Here is a 20,490-nt window from a genome sequence, read left to right on the forward strand (position 1 = left end):
GCCTAACCCTTGTCTCCAAGGCCATGATCTCTGGATCCAGGCTCCACCTGGAAAGACCAGGCAAATTGCATAATAGAGCTTCTACCTTTATTGGTCTTTACAAGGAAAGAAATTCACCAGATTAGTGTATTTTATTTAATTTTTATTTTCACTGATGCTTTTTATTTTTGTATTAGTTTAACTTCTAAATATAGCCTATCATCACCTCCCCATCCCACCCCTTAAAAAAAAAAAACAGAAGGAAAAAAAGGAAAAGAAAAACAGTTCAGCAAACTAATGAGCATATGGGCAGAGTCTGACAGCACAAACTGTTACATACCCATCATTCCCCACCTCTGTAAAGAGAGTATATTTTTTTATCTTTTCTTTGGAGCCAGGTTTAGTCATTATAATTACTAGCATTGGATTGGTTCATGTATTTTAAGGGTGGTACCATCGAGAAGCAAGATGATTAACTTAATGACCTTTTAGGGTCCCTTCCAAACCTTCCTGCCTGTTCTACTTATTTGTCCTCCTGACTTCTTGTAGCTTACAACTATGGGTAGTTGTAACTACCCATAACTTGTAACTTGTAGAAGAAATAACAAAGAGGTTGATTTCAGAAAAAACAGGACCATACTGTTCCTTAACCTTACCTTTGTTTCTCTCTCTTGACTGTAGCCCCCTTAATTATCTTATCCTCTCAGGAAACACTGTCTTCAGGGACACCTCATGGACCCAGTCTGCCCCTATAAAAACTGTGCACAAAGATTAAAATTGTTCAACTAACAAAAAAAAAAAAAAAAAAAAAAAAAGACTAAGGCAGAGCTCTGAGCCAATAGCACTTCACTAAAGGATCCTTTCCAATAAAGGGGACCTCAGCTCTTCCTCATGATCTTACATGCTCCCCTTTTCCAGAGCCTTGTATTTATAAAATTTGATAATCAAATGTGCAAAAGAGACATGGTGAAATACAGATTTTTATTGGTTGATAGATCTTGCTCTTGGGAGTCCCATAATAGCAAAGAGGGATCATAATTTGGGTGAAGCATGGGGAATCTCTATTGAATAAGGGGATCATAATATGATCATAAGACAGTCACCTGTTCATGTTGCACAAGACAGAATGGTCTGGAGGTGCAAAAATGAATTGAAAGATTTCCCATGTAACTAAGTCACCTTTACGACACTGGGCTTGGTCTCCATGATAAGAAAAAATTAGGTTGGAAGGCCTCTGGTTAACTTCTTATGATTAAACAAGTGAACTTAGAATCTGCAGCTCACAGCTCTGGGATTTAATATGTGGAATGTATAATCACTACCTGTATAGAATCATATCAAATTACAAAAGGGAAAAAAAAGAATCATATCAAATTTATTAATATTGATTGAAATAGAGTAGGAGGTCCAATTATCTGATTTTCACAACTATCTGATTTATAGCTCATAAAACTATCAAGAGTTCCAAACACTATATGGTAGCTGATGATTAAAAATGGAAGAGGAAGAGGAAATAATTGTGTGTGTATGTCACTGAGAAGTAAAACTGAGATTTCCCATGAGTCAAAGTCATACAGCAGATTAGAGGATAAAATGAAGTCACTTTGACTGCCAGCCACAAGACCTCCACATTACTCCTTTACTTCTCTGTTGCTCTGTGTGCAAAGCCAGGGCCCTGGGTTTTCAGCCCTTTCTGCCAGCTACAAATTAAGTTGAAAGATAGAGGAACAATGAGAATGTTTGGAAGGCTGCTAGGTAATGCAATGGACAGAGCACTAGACCTGAAGTTGGGAAAACAATCCTGGAGAACCAGGATTGTCATGAGCATAAAACAAAGTTGTACAGTGCTTTGCAAATCTTACATTAATATTGGCTACTGTTATTATTATTATACAAGAACAAGATTTCACTGGTCTCCTCAAATAGAGGCAGAGTCCCAATAATGACCAGAAATTCTCTTTTTCCACCCATGCCTCTTATTATCTTGTATCTGCTGGCAAAATGGAAAGAGTATTGGTCTTGGAGTCAGGAAGACCTGAGTTCAAATGTGGCTTCTAATACTGACTAGCTGTGTAACCCTGAGCAAGTCATTTAACCCTTTTTGCCTCAGTTTCAACTAGAAAATGAGGTTAATAATAGCAACTACTTCCCAGGGTGGTTGTGAGAATTAAATGAGATAATGATTGTAAAATGGTTAGCACAGGACCTGGCACATAGTAGGTACTATATAAATGTTTGTCCCTTTTCTTCTATTCAAGACACGGGAATCAGTGAGGTTATAATTTAGGATTACAGAGACTGTTCATCCAGTCTTTTCAATTTACAGATAAGAAAACTTAAGTCCAAAAAGGGTGATGACTTGTTCACACACACATAGGGAGTAAGGAGGTGACTTCTAACTATGTCTCTTTGACTTTTTACAGGGACAGTGCCCCCTTGGAGGGCATCCACCTGTCCATGGCCATTGGCATGACAAACTCACCGGTCTTAGAGGGCCCCTTCATTGTCCTGGAAAAACTCATCTCGTCCTGGAGGGCACCCACCTGGTCCTGGAGGACCTCCCCATTGTCCTCCAGGACACCCTCATGGCCCACATCTCTAAGGAAGCAATGCAAAGAGGCAGAAACCAAGGAACAACTTTTGCCAGTCTGGCACAGGACAACATCCTATCCTGCTTAATAGACAATCTCTTGGAGGCAAAGGCACATTATTAAAAGAAATCTTTTCATTTGGTCACCATGCCTACTATTCTTTCTGGGACAATGAATCTGTCTCCTTATTGCTCTTGAAAAATGTACCAAGAAAAACCTAGTACTTGTCCCCAAACTAAGCCCCAATGTTTTTATTAAGTCACTCAAACAACCCTCTTAACAAAAAAAAAGTTATAGTTTAAGAGACAATGCAGTCTTATTTGCTCACTGAGTTAGAGTTAGAATGAGTCACTTCTCCCACTGCTGTCACTCTGGTCTAAACCTTATTTCAATACACTACTGTCAGGTTAAACTTACTAAAACATCAATCTTCACATGTTATGCCTCTGCCCCTTCAAAATCCTCTAATGGTTTATACCAATTAAAATACAAATGCCTTATCTTTTATTTTAAAATTTAAAAAAAGTTTATTGATATCTTTTATTTTTATCTTGTTGCCCAAATATATTATTTCTTCTTCCCTTCCTAGTGAGCCATGTCTTGAAATAAAGGATGAAAAAGAAAAATTAGTTCAGCAAAACTAACCAACACTTTTACTCAATCCCACAGTATCAATCTGTTAATCAATAAATATTTATTATCACCATGTGCTAGGAATGATATTAAGTGTCGAAGATATAAATACAAAACAGAAAGAGAACCCCTACCCTGAAGGAGTTTACAATCTAATGGGGAAAGAAAAAACACAAAAGAAAGCTGAAAAAGAGGGTGGGAGTGGGGCTGGTATCCAAAGAAGATGCAAGGTGGAAAAGTCCCAAAATAGTACAGTCAGGTGAAAAATGAGGAAAGATATATAAACAAAACCCTAGTTTTCAGCTCTGCAAAGAAGCGATAGGGATCAAACACCTTATTCTTAAGGAAAGGATAGATTAGATCCTATGTCTTGAAATTCTATCAGGAATGGAAGAAGAATGGGAAATTCTTCTTTCAAAGAATTCAAAAGCAAAAGACTCTAAGGGAGGAGGAAGGAAGCTGTGTAAAGAAAGCATGAATAAAAAACCTATCAATTAATTTAGATATAAAAAATTGATAACAACCCCACACATTTATGCAATGCTTGAAGGTCTGCAAAGTGCTTTATACCTTTTTACACAAAAATCTCAACAGGTTAGAATGATAGCTTTAACTTAATCTTTCTGCCTTATTTTCCATGACTTTTCTACATACATATAAGAGAACCACAGATTCACAAAATCAGAATTGGAAAAAAATTTGGAGCTTACTTGTCCAGCTGGTTCCTGAACAAAAAAGAATCCATGCTATAATTCTGTTAATATTGGTCATCCAGATTCAAACCAGTTCCAATTGTTTAGTAATGAAGAGAGTCAGCAATGAAGAGAGAACTATGGGAAGTGAGTGTGAACTACAACATAGCATTTCCACTCTTTCTGTTGTTTGCTTGCTTGCATTTTTGTTTTCCTTCTCAGGTTTTTTTTTTTTCTTTCTGGATCCGATTTTTCTTGTGCAGCAAGATAACTGTGAATATTTATACATATATTGGATTCAACATATAACATGTACTGCCTGCTGTCTAGGGGAGGAGGTGGCAGGAAGGAGGGGAAGGGTTAGAACAGAAGGTTTTGCAAGGGTCAGTGTTGAAAAATTACCCATGCGTATGCTTTGGAAATAAAAAACTATAATAAAAAAATTGGTCATCCAGGAGCCATTTAAAGACCTCCAGAAATTGGGAACCAACTAACTCCTGAAATAGTCTATTCTATTTTTGGACAACAATTTTTATAGGGTATAGTTACCATCTTGGTCAACTTACTTTTTTTTAGTGGTCTTTATAAAATACAGTATGTAAAACTGAACATAGTATTCCACTAATCTAACCACTATCTGACACACACTTGTTCTCCTTCACTTCTCACTCCCATCCCAGTGTCCTTGTGTTGCTCTCTGACTGTCCAAAATAAGAGCACCCCACACAAGGCGTTCCTCCCCTGCTAAAGTGTCCTGTGCTCTAAAGTTTTGCTTTCCTCAAATAAGAAAATTCACCTTTATAATGTCAGAAACATCCAAGGGGCTAGTTCTGTTTGGATCGATGAAATAATTCATGATACTTGTTGTTAAGTAATGTCTAAAGCTTTGTGCTCCTTTGTACGATAGCATGCCAATACTGTCCATGGGGTCTTCTTAGCAAAGATACTGGGATGGTTTGCCATTTCTTTCTCCAGCAGATTAAAGTGAACAGAAGTTCAATAAGTTGTTCAGAGTTAAGTGACTAGTGAGTGTCTGTGGCCAAATTTGACCTCCCTCTTCCTGACTCCAGCGCTCTATCACTGGGAACTGTGACAAATGACATCAAGTATGAAGTGTTGTTCAGTAATGGGTGAGAAGGGAAATGGGAAGAGAAGCCAGGAGGAAGAGGCAAACTGTGCCTCATTGGGTAGGAGAAGGAGGAGAGAGAAAGTGGTGTTTCTAAGGAAGGAAAGAGGAAACTCAATGCCCTTTTCTTATTTCAGGCCTTCATTTCCCCTCAACATCCACCCAGCTAGCTACTCAATCCACTACCTCGCTCAGTTATTTAGAAACTCACTTCAGAAAAGTTTCAGAGAAAGCCAAGTTTTCAGTCTTGGACCTAAGAAGTTAAACTCCAAAGCTTCACGCTGCTATAACCCACAACTGGGGAAGGAGTTAAGGGTGAGGAGTTAGGGAGAAGGACAGACAGACAGACAGATGGCTTATACATATACACGCAGATACATGTATGTAGGTAGGCATGTATATAATTTCTCCTACTGCCGTCTTTCACCCCTTTCTACCCCTTTTATTCAGTGTCCTCTCTCCTCTCCGATTTCCACTCCTTCTCTTAAAGATTTCTAAGTGCTCTGTACACACGGGAGTCAGGCGTGGCTTTCCCAGAGTCTTACAAAGAAAAAGCGGAATCCTGAGAGCCCCTGCCAGACGAAACTCTATGCAGGAGACCTGCTTCCCGAAGCCCAGACCTCCACTCTGGCCCCTTCTGACAGAGCAGCCCGGTCGGGAGTTCCTAGACTGAGAGCGTCAAAGCCGCACCCCAGGGAGCCAGCCCCCTCCGCCTGACTCCGCCCCACCCCACGTGGCTTTGGGTCCATTGGCTGGGCCCTTTCCCGACCCACGCCCATTGACTGGGACCGCCTTGACTAAACGCAGGCGCAGTGAAGCAGCCTCCACGGCCGCTTCAGCACCAGAGACCGGACAGCGGCGCCGCCCACGGGCATGGAGAGCCGAGGCAGCAGCGGCCCTAACCGAGGTCCCGGCCCCGGCTCGGCATCCACACCTGGCCTCAGGGCGGAGCAGCCTCCCGAAGGGCAGCCCCTAGCCCCAGAGAGCAGTCCCCTAGACAGGTAAGGCAGACCATGACCCAACCCAACCTCCCACGTCTTCATGAAACCTTCCCCACAACCTGGACGACCGCGGGCAGCCTCCATACATTTTCTTCTGCATCGCCGTGGCCCCCTCCCAGTTTCCTATCATCACTTCTAGAGACTCCTCTGTGCCATCTCCCATGCACACCGCTCCCTCGTTACTCCTGCATGTCTTTTCCCAATCTCAACATTCCTCCCTGCCCCCACTTCCAGTCTACCCATCTTCCTTATCCCCAACCCAGTGGCTTGACCTGTCTGCTTCATTCTTGGTTCCAACCCTTCTCTTGTCCTAGCCCTACCCCCTCCCACCTCTATCATTCCCAGTTCTTTATACCTTGCCCTGCGTCTCCTCGGAAAAAAACATCCACCCTCTGTGACCATCTGTCAGGGGATGAGCTTGTGAGCCTCTGCTTACGTGATTGTGTAGAGAAGTGTGTGCATGTGGACATAACGCTGTGGGTGTGCCTTTGGGTCCTCATCTATGAATGTCTGACTATTTGCCTTTGTTCATCATTTTGACAAGTTGCATGTCCATGGGTTCTCATGTATGTGCCTGTGGTTTGTTTACTTGAGTCTCTGTCCCACCTATGGCAGTCACATAGACAAAGTTGAGCCCAGGTAAGCAGACTTAGGATCTCAGACCTGCATCTGGCCCTGCTAGAAAGAATCACTGCTCTGGAAATGATTCTAGTGTTCACAGCACAGAAAAACAAATCTACAACTTGCTTTTATGTGACCGGAGCTCCCTAAAGGCAGAGTAGATAGTCATATATACCACATAATTATGGACCCTTGAAAGGTCTTACTTTTTTCCAGATATTTCCCTCTGCCATGGTACTGTTGTCCTTTCAAGCCTGAAAAAAAATTTAGAGTCACTCCTTTGCTCTAGACATCAACTGGGGGGTCTTGTCTTTAGAAGGCCACTGTTAAATCACACATCTGTTATTTGGGATGGAGGTGTAGAGGGAAGACAAGGATAGAGAAGAGAAGAGACCAAGTAGTTTGTTATTACATTTTTCTGGATTAGTTTGTTGTTATAAGGTTACTACCTTGAAAGGCACAAAAATCTGTCCTTGAGAGAATGCTTGAAAGTAACCCAATAATACTATATTTGAGTCTACATTATATGAAAGACATTCTGCTAGGCGCTGTAGGGAGTATAAAGATAAATAAGACAGTCTCTGCTTTCATGAACAGTTTAGCAAAAAGGAAAAACATATTAAATGAAAAAACTATAACACAAACTAGCTTGTGAAAATGTAGTAAGAAAAATTTAATAAGTAGAGAACTCAGAAAAAGAAAAAAGAAATACACAAACAAGTTTTGGTGATGGGGGAAAGATCTTCCAAGTCCCCACCAAGGAGATTGAGAAGGAGCAGTCAAGGAGATGGCTTTAAGGATTATTTGATCTTATTCAAAACAGAAATTGTTCAGTCATGTCTGATGCTTTGTAACCCCCTTTTGGGGAGAGAAGGAAGCTTGTCATTTTGCCATTTATTTTTCCAGTTCATTTTACACGTGAGTAACTTAAGTAAACAGAATTAAATGACTTCACCAGGGTCACACAGCTAATAAGTGTCTGAGGCCATATTAAAACTCAGAAAGATGAATCTTCCTGATTTCAGGCCCCAAACTCTTTACACTGCTCCACCTAGCTGTCCTAAGATAGAAATTAAGAGGTGATTATTTGTATTACATAAAAATCCATATTTCACTGTATTTCTCTACCACTTTTTTTCTACCACTTTCTTTTAAAATAGCCTCTCATATATTTATAATTATTCAACTTAAAGGAAAATAAAATATTTTTACCCTTTTTTCATTCCACAAAGTTAGATTCCATCCAGTGCTTAGCACAATGTCTGAAACATAATAGATACATGATAAATATTGATTGAGCAAGTAAAATATACTTATACACCCATCATTCTCCATCTAAATCAGTAGATAGTTGGCATAATGAAAAAGAGATGTGGACTTGGAGTCAAGAAGTCAAGGACTGTTAATCCCTATTGGGCTGAAGCCAATGTATATGGTATTCCTCTCCCAGTTCATTTGCCTGCTGGATCTCTCCAAGACAAACAGGCAAATCCAGGAAATTAATCATCACAATCAGCCTTACACTTCTTTCCTGGGAACTCAGATGGCAAGAGGAAATCACTCTGAAGAAGAAGCTAAAATAGTTAATTCTTATTATCATTGGATCAGGCCAAACAATGTATGGGAATAGGAGCTAGGGAACAAGAGTTTTGGTTTAAGAAGGATTTTTCCTTTGAAATGGGTGGGATTTGACTCTTTTAGCATGGGAAAGCAGAAGAACAGAAGGTTTGGATGTGCTCCAGTAAGAAGATGGATAGATTCTCAAGTTCTGCCACATTGGGAGTATTAGGCACATCCAGTAGCTGAGGTTTTCTGGAGAAGGAAAAACAGAGCACAAAAATTCTTCCTTCTTCAATCATCTATCAGGGATCAGAATAAATAGAAGGAGTTAGGAATGTTGGGAATGGGAGAAAAAGGTATTTTTGAAGTTAGGATTTATATAACATTTGACAGAGAAAGGATAAAAAAGTTTTTTAAAAAGGTGGAACCAGATGAGTTATTTACTAGTGATTATTGAAGTAAACAATGTAAAGTTATAATTCATCTCTTCCTTTTCCTCATATCAATGCTTGGAAGGACAAACAATGTGTATTCCCTATGTGTCAGTCAGATTTCTGATCTTAAAGAAGACAGTTGTCTTCCATCACTGCCTGGGAGGAAGGATAGGATCTGCTGTCCAACCTCTTCCCCCCCAAGAACAGAACACATTATCTCTAATCCTTCTGTGGCCAACAATGTTAGTTATCTTTTCACCAGAAAGACAAAAATGAGTTCATTTTTTAAATTTTCTATCTACTTATTTGGTATCTGGACAGAACACAGCCTGTACTCATGCTGCTTTCTTCTTTCTCTCTGTTTCCCCATCCCTTCTCCCATCCCATTTTAAACAGAACCCTGGTTCAAAGCCTCTTCAGTATAGAAGTCGTGTTGGCTTTGGAATAAGAATCAGGGCAAGCTCATTCACAGAACAGGGAAATCTCCCAGCAGTGCTAGGAAAGAAATCCTTCCAGCCCAGTCTACTTCAATGAGATTTTTGCAGTTCCTGCAAGCAGAGTGTATCATGCAGTCTCTCCAGTAGTGCTAGGAAAGGAACTCTTCCAGCCCAGTGGGGTTCCAATGAGACTTCTAGCAGTCCCTACAAACAGAGTATGTAGTCACGCATTGTTTCTTTTCAACAGTCCTAATGTCTCTAAATGTTGATAAGTTCTACTCATGCATGGTGGTAGTAATTGTCTCCAAGCAATTTCTAGCACAGTTCTGCTCATGGCACTGAAAAATGACACTTGCTGATGCTACTAGTTCTACTGAGGTTCTACTGAACCTCCCTAAAGCCACTCAATTTAATTAATTTATTGGACCAGATCTGTGATTTCATTTGTATAAGAAACTCTTGGTGAAGATTATGTGATTAGCTCAGGATCACAAAGCTTGTATGTCAGAGATAGAAGGTGAACCCAAGTCTTTTGATTCTAAGGTCAGCTTTCAACTCATCATGGACATTCTGCACACACTTTAAATTAATTTCATTCGGTTCAACAAACTGCACTGTGTGCAGCACTAAGTAGTAGATGGAATATGAGGGTAACAATGAAACTATCCCCACTCTCAAGGAACTGATTATAATCTACTAAGGAACAGCTTGTAGGTCAGTTTGATTGGAAAGGAGAGTAGATAAATAAACAAATGAATGAATGACTTAATAAACAAACAAATAAATAAATGAAATAAGACTGGAAAATCAAGCAAAAAACAAATTGTGGTGAACTTTAAATGCTATCCTAAGGATTTTATGTTTGTCCCACAGGCAAATATGTTGTCACTGACAATTCTCAAGCATGACATGGTCAAATGTACATTTTAATAATATCATTCAAAGAATTAAAAACTAAACCCAGGTCACCCAAGCTGTCTATTCCATAATAAAATAAATCCTTTGATTAGATAGCAAAAAGGTGGGTCATGAGATTTAAGTCAAATACAGAGATACCAAAACCCTTTCACCTGTCCCCACTCCACATTTTTCACCTTCTGTTGCTTGCCACAGGGACTAGCTATCCAGAGAGGCCCCAAGACTCCAGATCTACTAGGCAGTGACCCCTTACTTCCCCAAGTGTTGTAGTTGTAGGGACACATTCACGGCCCTGGGATAGCCTCACTGACTCTCTCTTCCTTCCAATTCTGATTCTTCTTTTTTTCCCTCTCCAAACAGTTCCCAGACTGAGGATCCAGGGCCTGATCCAAATCAGGAGAGAAGATGTCCACTCCACCGCTGCCCAGTTACCACACCCCTAATCTCTTTGGGTCCATTACCAGTTTCAAGTACCCTCCAACCACAGGGTCAGAATTTATCCAGTCCCTCAGGTCCTCCTCGATTCCCTTACCCCCGGGTCCAACAGGAGTACCGAGGTGGCTACACCTTGCCTGGGCCTGGGGACAGAACTGCCCTATGCTCCCACCACTCTAGCCTCAGCCCCTCCCCTATTCCCTCCCAGAGGGATGGCTCCTGGAAGCCCAGACCTGTGCAGCACCATGTGGTAAGCGTCAGGTAAGAAGTGAGATTAGGGTGGGATGCAGGTAAAAAACAACAGGGGAAAAAATAGTCCTGTCCATGGGATTAGGCTGGAGACTGAGAGCCCAAGTCTCAGAATTCCTGAATATGGAAGTTCCAGGGTATAATATGCTGGGGAAGGGCTTCCAGACTGCAGAACATCTTGAATGTCACTGGAAGAAAGATTTAGGACCTGGTGGGGGCTTTGCTTCCTTTTGCTATGAAAGAAATAACTCTTCAATTAGCTATCTTTCTTATCTATAGGCATGAGCAGACTTTCCAGATGCCAAGAAGGTAGGAACTATGTCTTCCTTTATCCTCTCATATCATTCATCATGTTCTTCCCCTGCTGTGTTATACCTCATATTCTCCCCAAATTTCATTACCATAGCTTCCCACAGTATTTCCCAAAGTATTGGCCACATTGTACTTTTGAGTTTGTTATTCATTGACAAAACATGTAAGGATAGCATTCTACAATGAGTATTTTTCCTAGCTATCCACAAGCCCTAAGGGATAAATGTTTGTGGAAATCAATCACCAGGCTGAAGAATCATTTCTGCCGATTTTTAACTTTTGAGGTGGAGATGGGGTGCATATATGGTTCATATGTGCAGTGGGAAGACAGATAGATAGTATCTTTTGCTCAGGGCTGTGCTATTTTATGATGGCCACTGATTCCTGAACACCAATGAGCCTGGAGAGTGAGGGTAATCTGTGGCTCAGCACTGTCCCCTTCAGGGCAGAAGAGAGACCTTATACTGGGCTGTTAGGAGGAATGGTTCCCATTTGAAGCACTCACTAGCATTAAAATGTTCTTGTGGAATACCTAGTCACATCATGGGTCTCATGGAGCACAATTTGGGAATGCATTAGAGCAACATAATCAGGAAATGTCCTCAGCCCCCTCCCCTGAGGAACTCTTCTCTACTGAGAGCTAGGGTGCCCCCATTCATGCCCTGGCTCCCTTCCTTTCTAGCTACTCCCAGTTGATTGCTGAATGGCCCCTGGCTGTGCTGCTGGTATGCCTGGCCACTGTCTTGCTCTGTACAATAGCTGGGCTGCTTGGGGGACAAATGCCTGACTTTTCAGAGCCCTTACTGGTGAGTGACAGAGGGACAAAGAGGGAAAGGCAGAAGTACCAGATCTCACTGCTTTTCTCTTTCCCACTAGACAGTGAGATGGGGTGGAGTCAGCTGGGGGGAAATGGTGTCTGGGTAAGATGCTTCTGAAGGAAGCATAAGAGGGAATGGACAAGTTAAAGAGAAAAGGAAACATTCAGGATAAAAAGAGATTGCTACTTAGCAATCAGATAATCTAGATGGGCTTCATCTCTTTTGGTCTCTGCATTACTGGGAATAGGGCATGGGAGATAGACTGGTGGCTTGTGGAACTGAAGGAAAAGAGGGGATTCGCTGGTTGGAGGATTTATCCCCACATCCTAACAATTCTGCCCTTCCTGTGAACCTCACTGCAGGGTTTTGAACCTCGGGACACAGATATTGGGCAAAAACTGACAGTCTGGAGAATCGTACAGGAACTCACTGGCCACAAGAAGGTGTTCTCATTAACCCCTGACCCTGACCTGAATAGGTATGGGCCATGGCATGGGGGGAGGGGAGGATAGCTGTGTCCCTGTAAGATGGCATGCCTACTGTGGTCACACACACACACACACACACACACACACACTCATGTGCGCGCGCGCGCACACAGCCTCAGGTAACTTCTTAAAGGGCAGAAGAAGCACATATCCTTCTTGTCCACTGAAAGAACTGTGATCACTTAGCCAGCTGACCTCTCTTCTTGAGCTAACTGTCAAGTTAAGCCCTTACTAGTACATTTCCTGGCCTTGCTGGTAGCTTACTCTGGGATGGGAACTTCTTCTACCTCAGTTCTGACAGCTCTATTACAATGAGCCCCATGGACTGGGACAGTGCCCAGGAATGGCTGGTCCGGCCTCGTAGGATGGTGGAATCCTGGGAGGACAGACAGCAGGATGGCTTCTTCTGTGGTCCCCCAGGTGAGTGGCATCTTGCCCCCCCTTAGTTTAACAATCCAGGCCCTTCTCCCTCTCCCTCCACTGGCTCCCCAAATAAGACACTCATTTTCTGTAAGCCTTCTGACCCAGTGCTTTCCCCCATCGTATTACCAGAGGCACAAGGATACACTCACTGTTATTTTCTGCCCATCTAGACAGAACACAGACCCTCCATATGCTCCCTACTTCCTTCCTCTTCCCCCATCCGCTACTCCAGTATAACCAGCACTTTGGCTCAGGTCACTGCAGCAGAACTCCCCCTGTGTCCACTCCAACCCCTGGGACTTTGCCAATAGCAGTATGGGGCAGATGAGAACTAACCTTGAGGAATATAATCAAAACAAAAGGATGAAACAAGAGAAGGGTTGGCAGGTACTATGAGGTAAGCCACAGGTCATGAAGTTCATGAAGATCAGCTAAGGTGAGAAGAAAAGACAAGTTGCAAAGCAAGGGGTCAATGGCATCCAGGAAAATTAGTCAGTGAGGATCAAAAACATTTTTCAAGAAATCGGAGAAGTCAAGATCAAGGGACCCAAGCAGAAAGCCTGAGAAGCAAGGGAGCAGAAGCACAGGTTAAAAAAAAATGGGACAGGATTTAGTGGGACTTCAGCAGCAAAAATGGAGATTATAGTACCTACACTATCTGCCTTCTGAGGAAAAGATGCCTGAAGTGTATGTTTTAAAATCTGGGGCCAAAAGAATTATTTGAATTGCTTGACTTTAGCTAGGCAGTTTTGGCTACTTTCAGTTCCCTTGAACTAGTTTTCTGAAGGCGACTATTCACCATAGACACAGAACCCAATTAAAAGGTTGGGAACTAGGTGAATAAGCATTTAGGTATGCCAGAGAGGGATGACCTTCCAAGAATCGCATCTTGGGGACAAGTATGGAATTATTTGTCCCTGGGTCAACAGGAACTAATCAACTCCCAGTAACAATTTAGATTCCCATTTAAGAGGCAATAGGGTCTGCCTCAGTTTCTCTTTAGTAAAAACTCCAAGTGGCTATCCTACCTGAGACTAGGGTAAAAGAACACTAAGAATCAGAAATTATTTTTACCCCTTCCTGCCACATCATACAAGCCTGGACTAATCTCTTCCCTTTTTTGTGCCTCAGTTTCCCCATTTTCACACAGATAGAGATGATTCAGTATCTTCCACTTCCCATGGGGATTTTAGGGTCCTGAATGGGGTCCTTAGGAGTCTATAAGATTGGAGGGTTAAAGTTCTTGGAGTTTGTATTGCAGAGAAGAGTTACTCCCAGTTGGTGTTCATGTCCACCACAGCTGGCAGCCTGTGGAATCTGCAGGCCATTCAATCCATGTGTCGAATTGAGCAGGATAAGGTGAGCCACCTGGGTTTGTGGGGACCTTAGGGTATGGAAAGGGAGGAAGAGAGGAGAGGATTGGATAGGACCACATGTGACCTCTTTGGGAAAGAAAAAGCTCCCAGGAGGTGGCTGAGCCTATTATAAATGTGAAATCCCTGTAAAGAATGAGGCAATGACCTTGCCCCTGGTATCCTCCTTGCCCTCATCCTCTATTCCTCCTGTTTTTGACTGTATCTGCCTGCTCCCCTCCACTCTCCTCTCCATTCTCCCCAGTTAAATAGACAAGAGAGTGACCTATTGCTGTTCTTTGGGTTCTCCAAAATGTCTTTGATAACCTCCATTCCTCAAAGGGGCAGACTTCTCCTCTAAGATAGAAGCCACATGGTCACTTGGTGAATTAACACCAGGTGAGGGCTGAGGACATTGGTCCCCATGTCTCCAAACTGCTCCTCTGTATCCTTCTGGAAGGCAAGGGGATAGTCTAATTCTTGGGCTGCCCCATCATAGCCATTTGAGCTTCCTGAGACCTTCCACTGCTGTCCCTCTGCAGATCCGTTCCCACGCCCACTTCAGGGACCTGTGTCAGCGCACCTCAGCCAATGAGTGCTGCCCTAGCTGGTCCCTGGGCAACTATATTGCTGTGCTCTACAACCGCTCCTCATGCCTGGACATCACCCAGGGGGACATTGTCCGCACGCTGGCTCTTCTACGGGCCTGTGCCCCTTATTACCACCGTGGGGCCCTTGTGCCCACCTGTCTGGGTACCCAAAGGGAGAAGCACCCACTCTGTACCCACGTGCCTGAAAAGTGTGCCCGAGTCAGTGCCATCTACCAGCTTCTGCACTTCCTTGTCGATCGGGATTTCCTGAGTCCCCAGACCGCTGACTACCAGGTGCCCTCCCTCAAGTACAGTCTTCTCTTCTTGCCTACCAAGAAGGGGGCCTCCATGATGGGCATATACCTGGACAACCTGGCCTCCTCCTGGGAGCTCTTCGACAACTACACCTCCATCACAGGAATGGACCTGGGCCTCAAGCAGCAGCTGTTCCGGCACTACCTTGCCCGGGACACGGTGTACCCTGTGCTGGCGCTGGGAGCCATCTTTCTCAGCATCTCCCTATACCTCCGCTCCCTCTTTATCACATTTATGGTGTTGCTAGTGGTGGTAGGGTCCCTGTTAGTTGCCTTCTTCCTCTACCGAGTGGCTTTCCGCTTGGCCTATTTTCCCTTCGTCAATCTCACTGCCATTGTCTTGCTCAGCAGCATCTGTGCCAATCACACTCTGGTCTTCTTTGACCTGTGGAGCCTCAGCAAGGGCCAGCTGCCCTCATCTGGGCTCCCCCAACGGGTCAGCCATACCATGCATCATTTTGGCTACCTGCTCTTGGTCTCTGGGCTCACTACAGGCACAGCCTTCTATGCCAGCTACCTGAGTCACTTAACTGCCATCCGATGCTTTGCCATCTATATGGGCACTGCTGTGCTGGTCAACCTGGCCCTCATGCTCACCTGGCTGCCCTCCTCCATGGTGCTGTATGAGCGTTACCTGGCTCCCACCTGTGCGGATCGGCCCTGGGGCTACTGGGGTGGCAGTGGGCACCAGCGGTTAGCGTTGGCCCTGCAGCGTCAGCTTCGTGCCCTACAGCGGGCCCTGACGGGCACCTCCCATCTGCTCTTCCAGCGGCTGCTGCCTTGTAGTGTTATCAAGTTTCGTTACATCTGGATCTGCTGGTTTGCCGCCCTGGCAGCAGGAGGGGCCTATATTGCTGGCTTCAGTCCACGACTGCGGCTCCCTACTCTGACGATGCCCAGGGGACAAGTCTTCCGACCTAGCCACCCTTTTGAGCGCTTTGATGCCGAATACCGTCAACAATTCATGTTTGAACGCCTGCCTCAGGGAGAGGGCGGGCATATGCCGGTGGCCATGGTATGGGGCATCCTCCCCGTGGACACAGGAGATCCCTTGGATCCCCGCAGCAATGGCACTCTGGTGAGTGACCCAACTTTCTCGGCTCGGGGCCCTCAGGCCCAGCGTTGGCTACTGACTCTTTGCCACCGGGCTCGCAATCAGAGCTTCTATTATGTTGAACAGGAGGAGGAGCCTACTCTCTGCTTTGTGGAGGAGCTGCAGCGGTGGATGGCTGGTCACCGGTGTGCCTACCATGGTCCTGGCCTCTGTTGTGGCCATTTCCACTTCCCCTTTGGTCCCCAGCTCTTCCTGCATTGTCTCAAGATGATGGCCCTGGAACAGAGTCCCGATGGGGTCAGGGACTTGGGGCCTCGGTTTGATGCTGAGGGCAATCTGGTGGCCCTGGTTCTGCAGTTTCAGACTAATTTCCACTACAGTGTGGATTACAGCCAAACCCACCGCTTCTACCTTGAGGTGAGCCGTTGGCTCGAGGGAGAGCTGAGCACAGCCCCTGGTGGCCTGCGCAATGGTTGGTTCACCAGCCGCCTGGACCTCTACAGCCTGCAGCACAGCCTGAGCACAGAGCCTGTGGTGGTCCTGGGACTGGCCATCGCCCTGTCTTTTGCCATCCTCCTGCTGGGCACCTGGAATGTGCTGCTCAGTCTATTTTCTGTGACAGCCATTGCTGGCACGGTGATGCTTACTCTGGGACTGCTCGTGCTTCTGGAGTGGCAGCTCAATGCTGCTGAGTCTCTCTTCCTTTCCGCTGCCGTGGGCCTCTCCGTGGACTTCACTGTAAACTACTGCATCTCCTACCACCTCTGTCCCCACCCGGACCGGCTCAGCCGAGTGGCGTTCTCCCTCCGCCAGATGAGCTGTGCAACCGCTGTGGGAGCCTCTGCCCTCTTCTCAGCAGGAGTGCTCATGTTACCTGCCACAGTCCTACTTTACCGCAAGCTGGGCATCTTCCTCATGATGGTCAAATGCATCAGCTGTGGCTTTGCCAGCTTCTTCTTCCAGTCCCTCTGCTGTTTTTTTGGACCTGAGAAGAATTGTGGCCAGATCCTCTGGCCCTGTGGCCGCCTGCCCCGGGACTATGGAGTCCATGAGCCTGGTAAGGAGAAGACTGCCCGCCACCACCCAGGGCCTGCTGGGGTCTCTTCAGCTGCATTCATAGAACAGTATGAGCTCCAGCCCCTAGCCCGCCGCCGAAGCAACAGCTTTGACACCAGCACAGCCACTAGCAAGTTGTCCCATCGTCCTTCAATGCTGTCTGAAGATCTGCAGCTCCAAGAAAGTCATTGCTATCCCCGGGCCCCTCCACCACCTATCCACCAGGAAACTCTGAGGCCTGAACCCCAGGAGCCCCTTTTGGACCATCAAGTTGTCTTTGATGAGTGCCCCGCTCTACAGACCTCCTCTCCTTATAAGGAGAGTAACCCAGCCCCCAAAGCCTGGGCTGGAAAGGATTCCCAGAGTTTGGAAACGGGGACTCCGCAATCCACAACCCAGCCTGTCACTCCTACTCATTCCCCCAAACCTGAGGCAGAGGAGACTCCTCGCTGCCTCTGTTCCTCAGCCAGCTCTCTGGAAGGGCTTAGCGTCTCCGATGAGACCTGCCTCAGCACCTCAGAGCCCAGTGCTCCAGTTCCTGATTCAGCAGTCTCCTCCCCAGAGGTTCAAGATACGGCTAGATCCCCAGCTCCAGAAAGGGGTCAACTGAATGGAAAACGTGAGACTCTCTGGCTGGCCCTGCGGGAAACTGTCTATGACCCATCATCGCCTGCTTCCCACCAGAGTAGCTCTTCCTGGAAGGGCCGTGGTGGCGGGGGAGGCAGTGATGGTGGCGCTGTTGTACTCCCCAATAGCCAGCCCAATTTGCCAGATGTATGGCTCCGCAGATCCAGCACCCAAAATTCTGGTTATAGCAGCTGAGGCTCCTGGAGTAGAATGAAGACTGAGAAGAACGAAAAGTCCAGATTGGAGTCTGAAGTTGCCCCCGAGCACCAACAAGTAAATGTTGCACCAAACTGTTGGGGAAGCTTAGAGCCCTACCAGATGGTCTAGTTATGGTACTATCTACTCTCACTGGAGTAGAGTAAGCTAAAAGGTTCTCCAGAGGAAGACTGGACTGTCTCTATGATACTGGCTAAGTGTGACCCCTCCATTCCCTACAAGAGTAAAAGGAGGACACTTCCTGGGAAAGGTACTGCCAAGATAAGACAGGAGAGGAAATTCAATAGCAAGGCAAATCCCAGCAGGGAATTCTATGCCCTGGCTGGAAAAGGAAAAAAAAAAATGCTTCCCAGAGTTGCATTTCCATGGTGCTCCTTCAGTGTTAGGCATCAAGGCTTTGGGGATCAACCAGGAAAATCCCTCCCAAGTGATTCTTATTGACCAGAAAGATAATGCAGGCCTCCCAGCAGGCTTCTGGAGCCTAGACTCACACTTCCTTTGGGAATCTCCTCACAACTGTCTCATGCTCCTTTTCCAAATAATTTTTTTGTCTCCAGAGTTGGGCCCTAGGGTCTCTGTACCACAAATACCCTTGCCCTTTCAGTTTTATGGGTGTGACCAAAAAATATCTTGAGACCCAAGAAGGGTATAACCAGAGAGAGGGAGGTAAAGATCTGTTTGGTGGGTTTCTTTATAGAGAACAATGAAAAATTGGCTCTACTTATGACTCTGTGTTCCTTGAGTTGGAAAGTTCATCTTCTATCCCTGAAGCATTGCATTTTGGATTCAGTTCAACATTTGCATTAAGTTCCTACAAAGATATGCTGAACCCCAAAGGAAGGCATGGGATATAAAAATGATACATGATATGATTCCTACCTTCAAGGAATCTAAGATCTACTTAGGAGATTACAGCTCGTAAACAATAATTATGACATAAGGTAGTGTTATAAGGGGAATTATGACATAAGAATGTTATAGGGGTAAAGGGTACAAAGTGCCCTGTGAAAAATCAAAAAGGGACTGATGACTTTCATTGGGGTGAGAAGAATGGGTGATATTCCTGGAAGATGAAGGATCTTATGGGGGCTGAGGATCCTTGAGGCCTTTAACTTACTCACTAGGATTCTTCCACTAACAAGTTTTGCCCTAACTGTTCCTTGGCCCAAAAACATTTACCTCTTCATTTCTCTGTAGGTACCTTTTCCTTAACCTACAAAGGGTTCTTCTCAAAACTGCCAGGGTGTAAGTCTCCAGATTTCTGCCCATTGTTTCTGCCCATTGTCCCTGGAATGAATCTTGGGAGGAAATGGTAAACATTAAGACAAACTCCACAGCTTCTTCCCTGAACCTTCAATGCCATCCATCTCCTGAATCTAGCTGGAGATTTTTATTAGCTAATGGGTATTCAGGCTGATTTGATTCTTGAACTTCACAAGGGGAGCTATAAATATGCGCTCCTCAGAGCACTCTAGTGAATGAACTAGGCCCACTTGGGATTACCAAGTGGCAAGCAGTAAGGTTTATGATTAGAATATGAATAAGGCAGAATCTTGGAGTGCCGCCTTTTGGGACAGGCACATGGAGATGGGGCTGAAAGCAATCAATCAACAAGTTACTAAGTACCTACTACGTACTAAGTGCTGTGCTAAGCCTAGTGATATAGACATAAAATACTCCCAAGGAGCTTATACTTTGTTAGAGGAGACAACATATAGATGATAGACAGATAATTAGCCAGATGATAAATCAAAGTTTATAGATTGATAGATAATAGATTGATTGATTGATAGACAGATATAAGTAGATGAGTAAGTGATAGATAAATCATAGATAAGTAAGTTGATAAGTAAATAAGTAAATCATAAGTTGATGATAGATGATAGATGGGTCGATAAATACATAGACAAAATTATAAATAGATTGATAATAAGCAAATAGGCAGATAGACAAATGGACAGACAGATAGATAGATAGATATGGATATGGATATATTCATGCAGTAGATAATTTTTAAAGGACCTGTGACTTTATCCATGTAAAGAATTCTATAAGGAATTTCTACCAATCTAAATTGTCATTTTTTTCTGCAACTTAAAAATAGATAGTTGCCTAGAAAACTGAGATATGTAGAGATGTGCCCAGGATCATATAGCCAATATGTATCAGTCAAGACTTGAAGAGAATTCTTGACTCAGGGAGCAGATCTCTAAATATTATGTCACATTGTCTCTCTCCAGTATGTGTGTGTGTGTGTGTGTGTGTGTGCATGTGTGTGCGTGTGTGTGTGTATATATATATATATATGTGTGTGTGTGTGTGTGTGTGTGTGTGTGTACAAGGTGAAACTTCAGTTGTGCTTTAATGGAATCTAAGAGTATCAAAAGTAGGAGGGAGGTGAGGAAGGTATGCCTTCTAGGCTTGGGGAGGGGGATATCCTACACAATGACATAGAGAAGGGAGATGGGGAAGAAGCATCATTTTGGCTGAAACAATTATCCTGGGACTGTTCTTGTTTTCTCAGGGGTCTGTTTTTAATACTGGACAGAAGTCCAGGATTCTCC

At 44.5% G+C, this 20,490-nt stretch overlaps 1 protein-coding gene across 1 annotated transcript; it reads left to right on the forward strand.

Annotated features, from left to right (window-relative positions):
• Positions 1 to 5,894: 5,894 nt before the first annotated feature.
• Positions 5,895 to 18,435, forward strand: DISP2 (dispatched RND transporter family member 2). The gene is made up of 8 exons (XM_012546192.2): positions 5,895 to 6,022; positions 10,353 to 10,688; positions 10,956 to 10,985; positions 11,671 to 11,794; positions 12,169 to 12,284; positions 12,587 to 12,714; positions 13,979 to 14,076; positions 14,612 to 18,435. The coding sequence occupies exons 1-8, from the start codon at positions 5,895 to 5,897 to the stop codon at positions 17,903 to 17,905; spliced, it is 4,254 nt and encodes a 1,417-aa protein (XP_012401646.1). The 3' UTR covers positions 17,906 to 18,435.
• The last annotated feature ends 2,055 nt before the right edge of the window (positions 18,436 to 20,490 follow it).

Source organism: Sarcophilus harrisii, chromosome 2 (genome assembly GCF_902635505.1).
Source record: "Sarcophilus harrisii chromosome 2, mSarHar1.11, whole genome shotgun sequence".
In the NCBI taxonomy this organism is placed as follows: Eukaryota; Metazoa; Chordata; class Mammalia; order Dasyuromorphia; family Dasyuridae; genus Sarcophilus; species Sarcophilus harrisii.

Excerpts from the sequence above, each read along its gene's own strand:
- DISP2 (XM_012546192.2), top strand. The coding sequence starts at position 5,895 with ATGGAGAGCCGAGGCAGCAGCGGCCCTAACCGAGGTCCCGGCCCCGGC. Across the intron at positions 6,023-10,352 it reads GAGAGCAGTCCCCTAGACAG|TTCCCAGACTGAGGATCCAG; the intron begins GTAAGGCAGACC and ends CTCTCCAAACAG. Across the intron at positions 11,795-12,168 it reads ACTTTTCAGAGCCCTTACTG|GGTTTTGAACCTCGGGACAC; the intron begins GTGAGTGACAGA and ends ACCTCACTGCAG.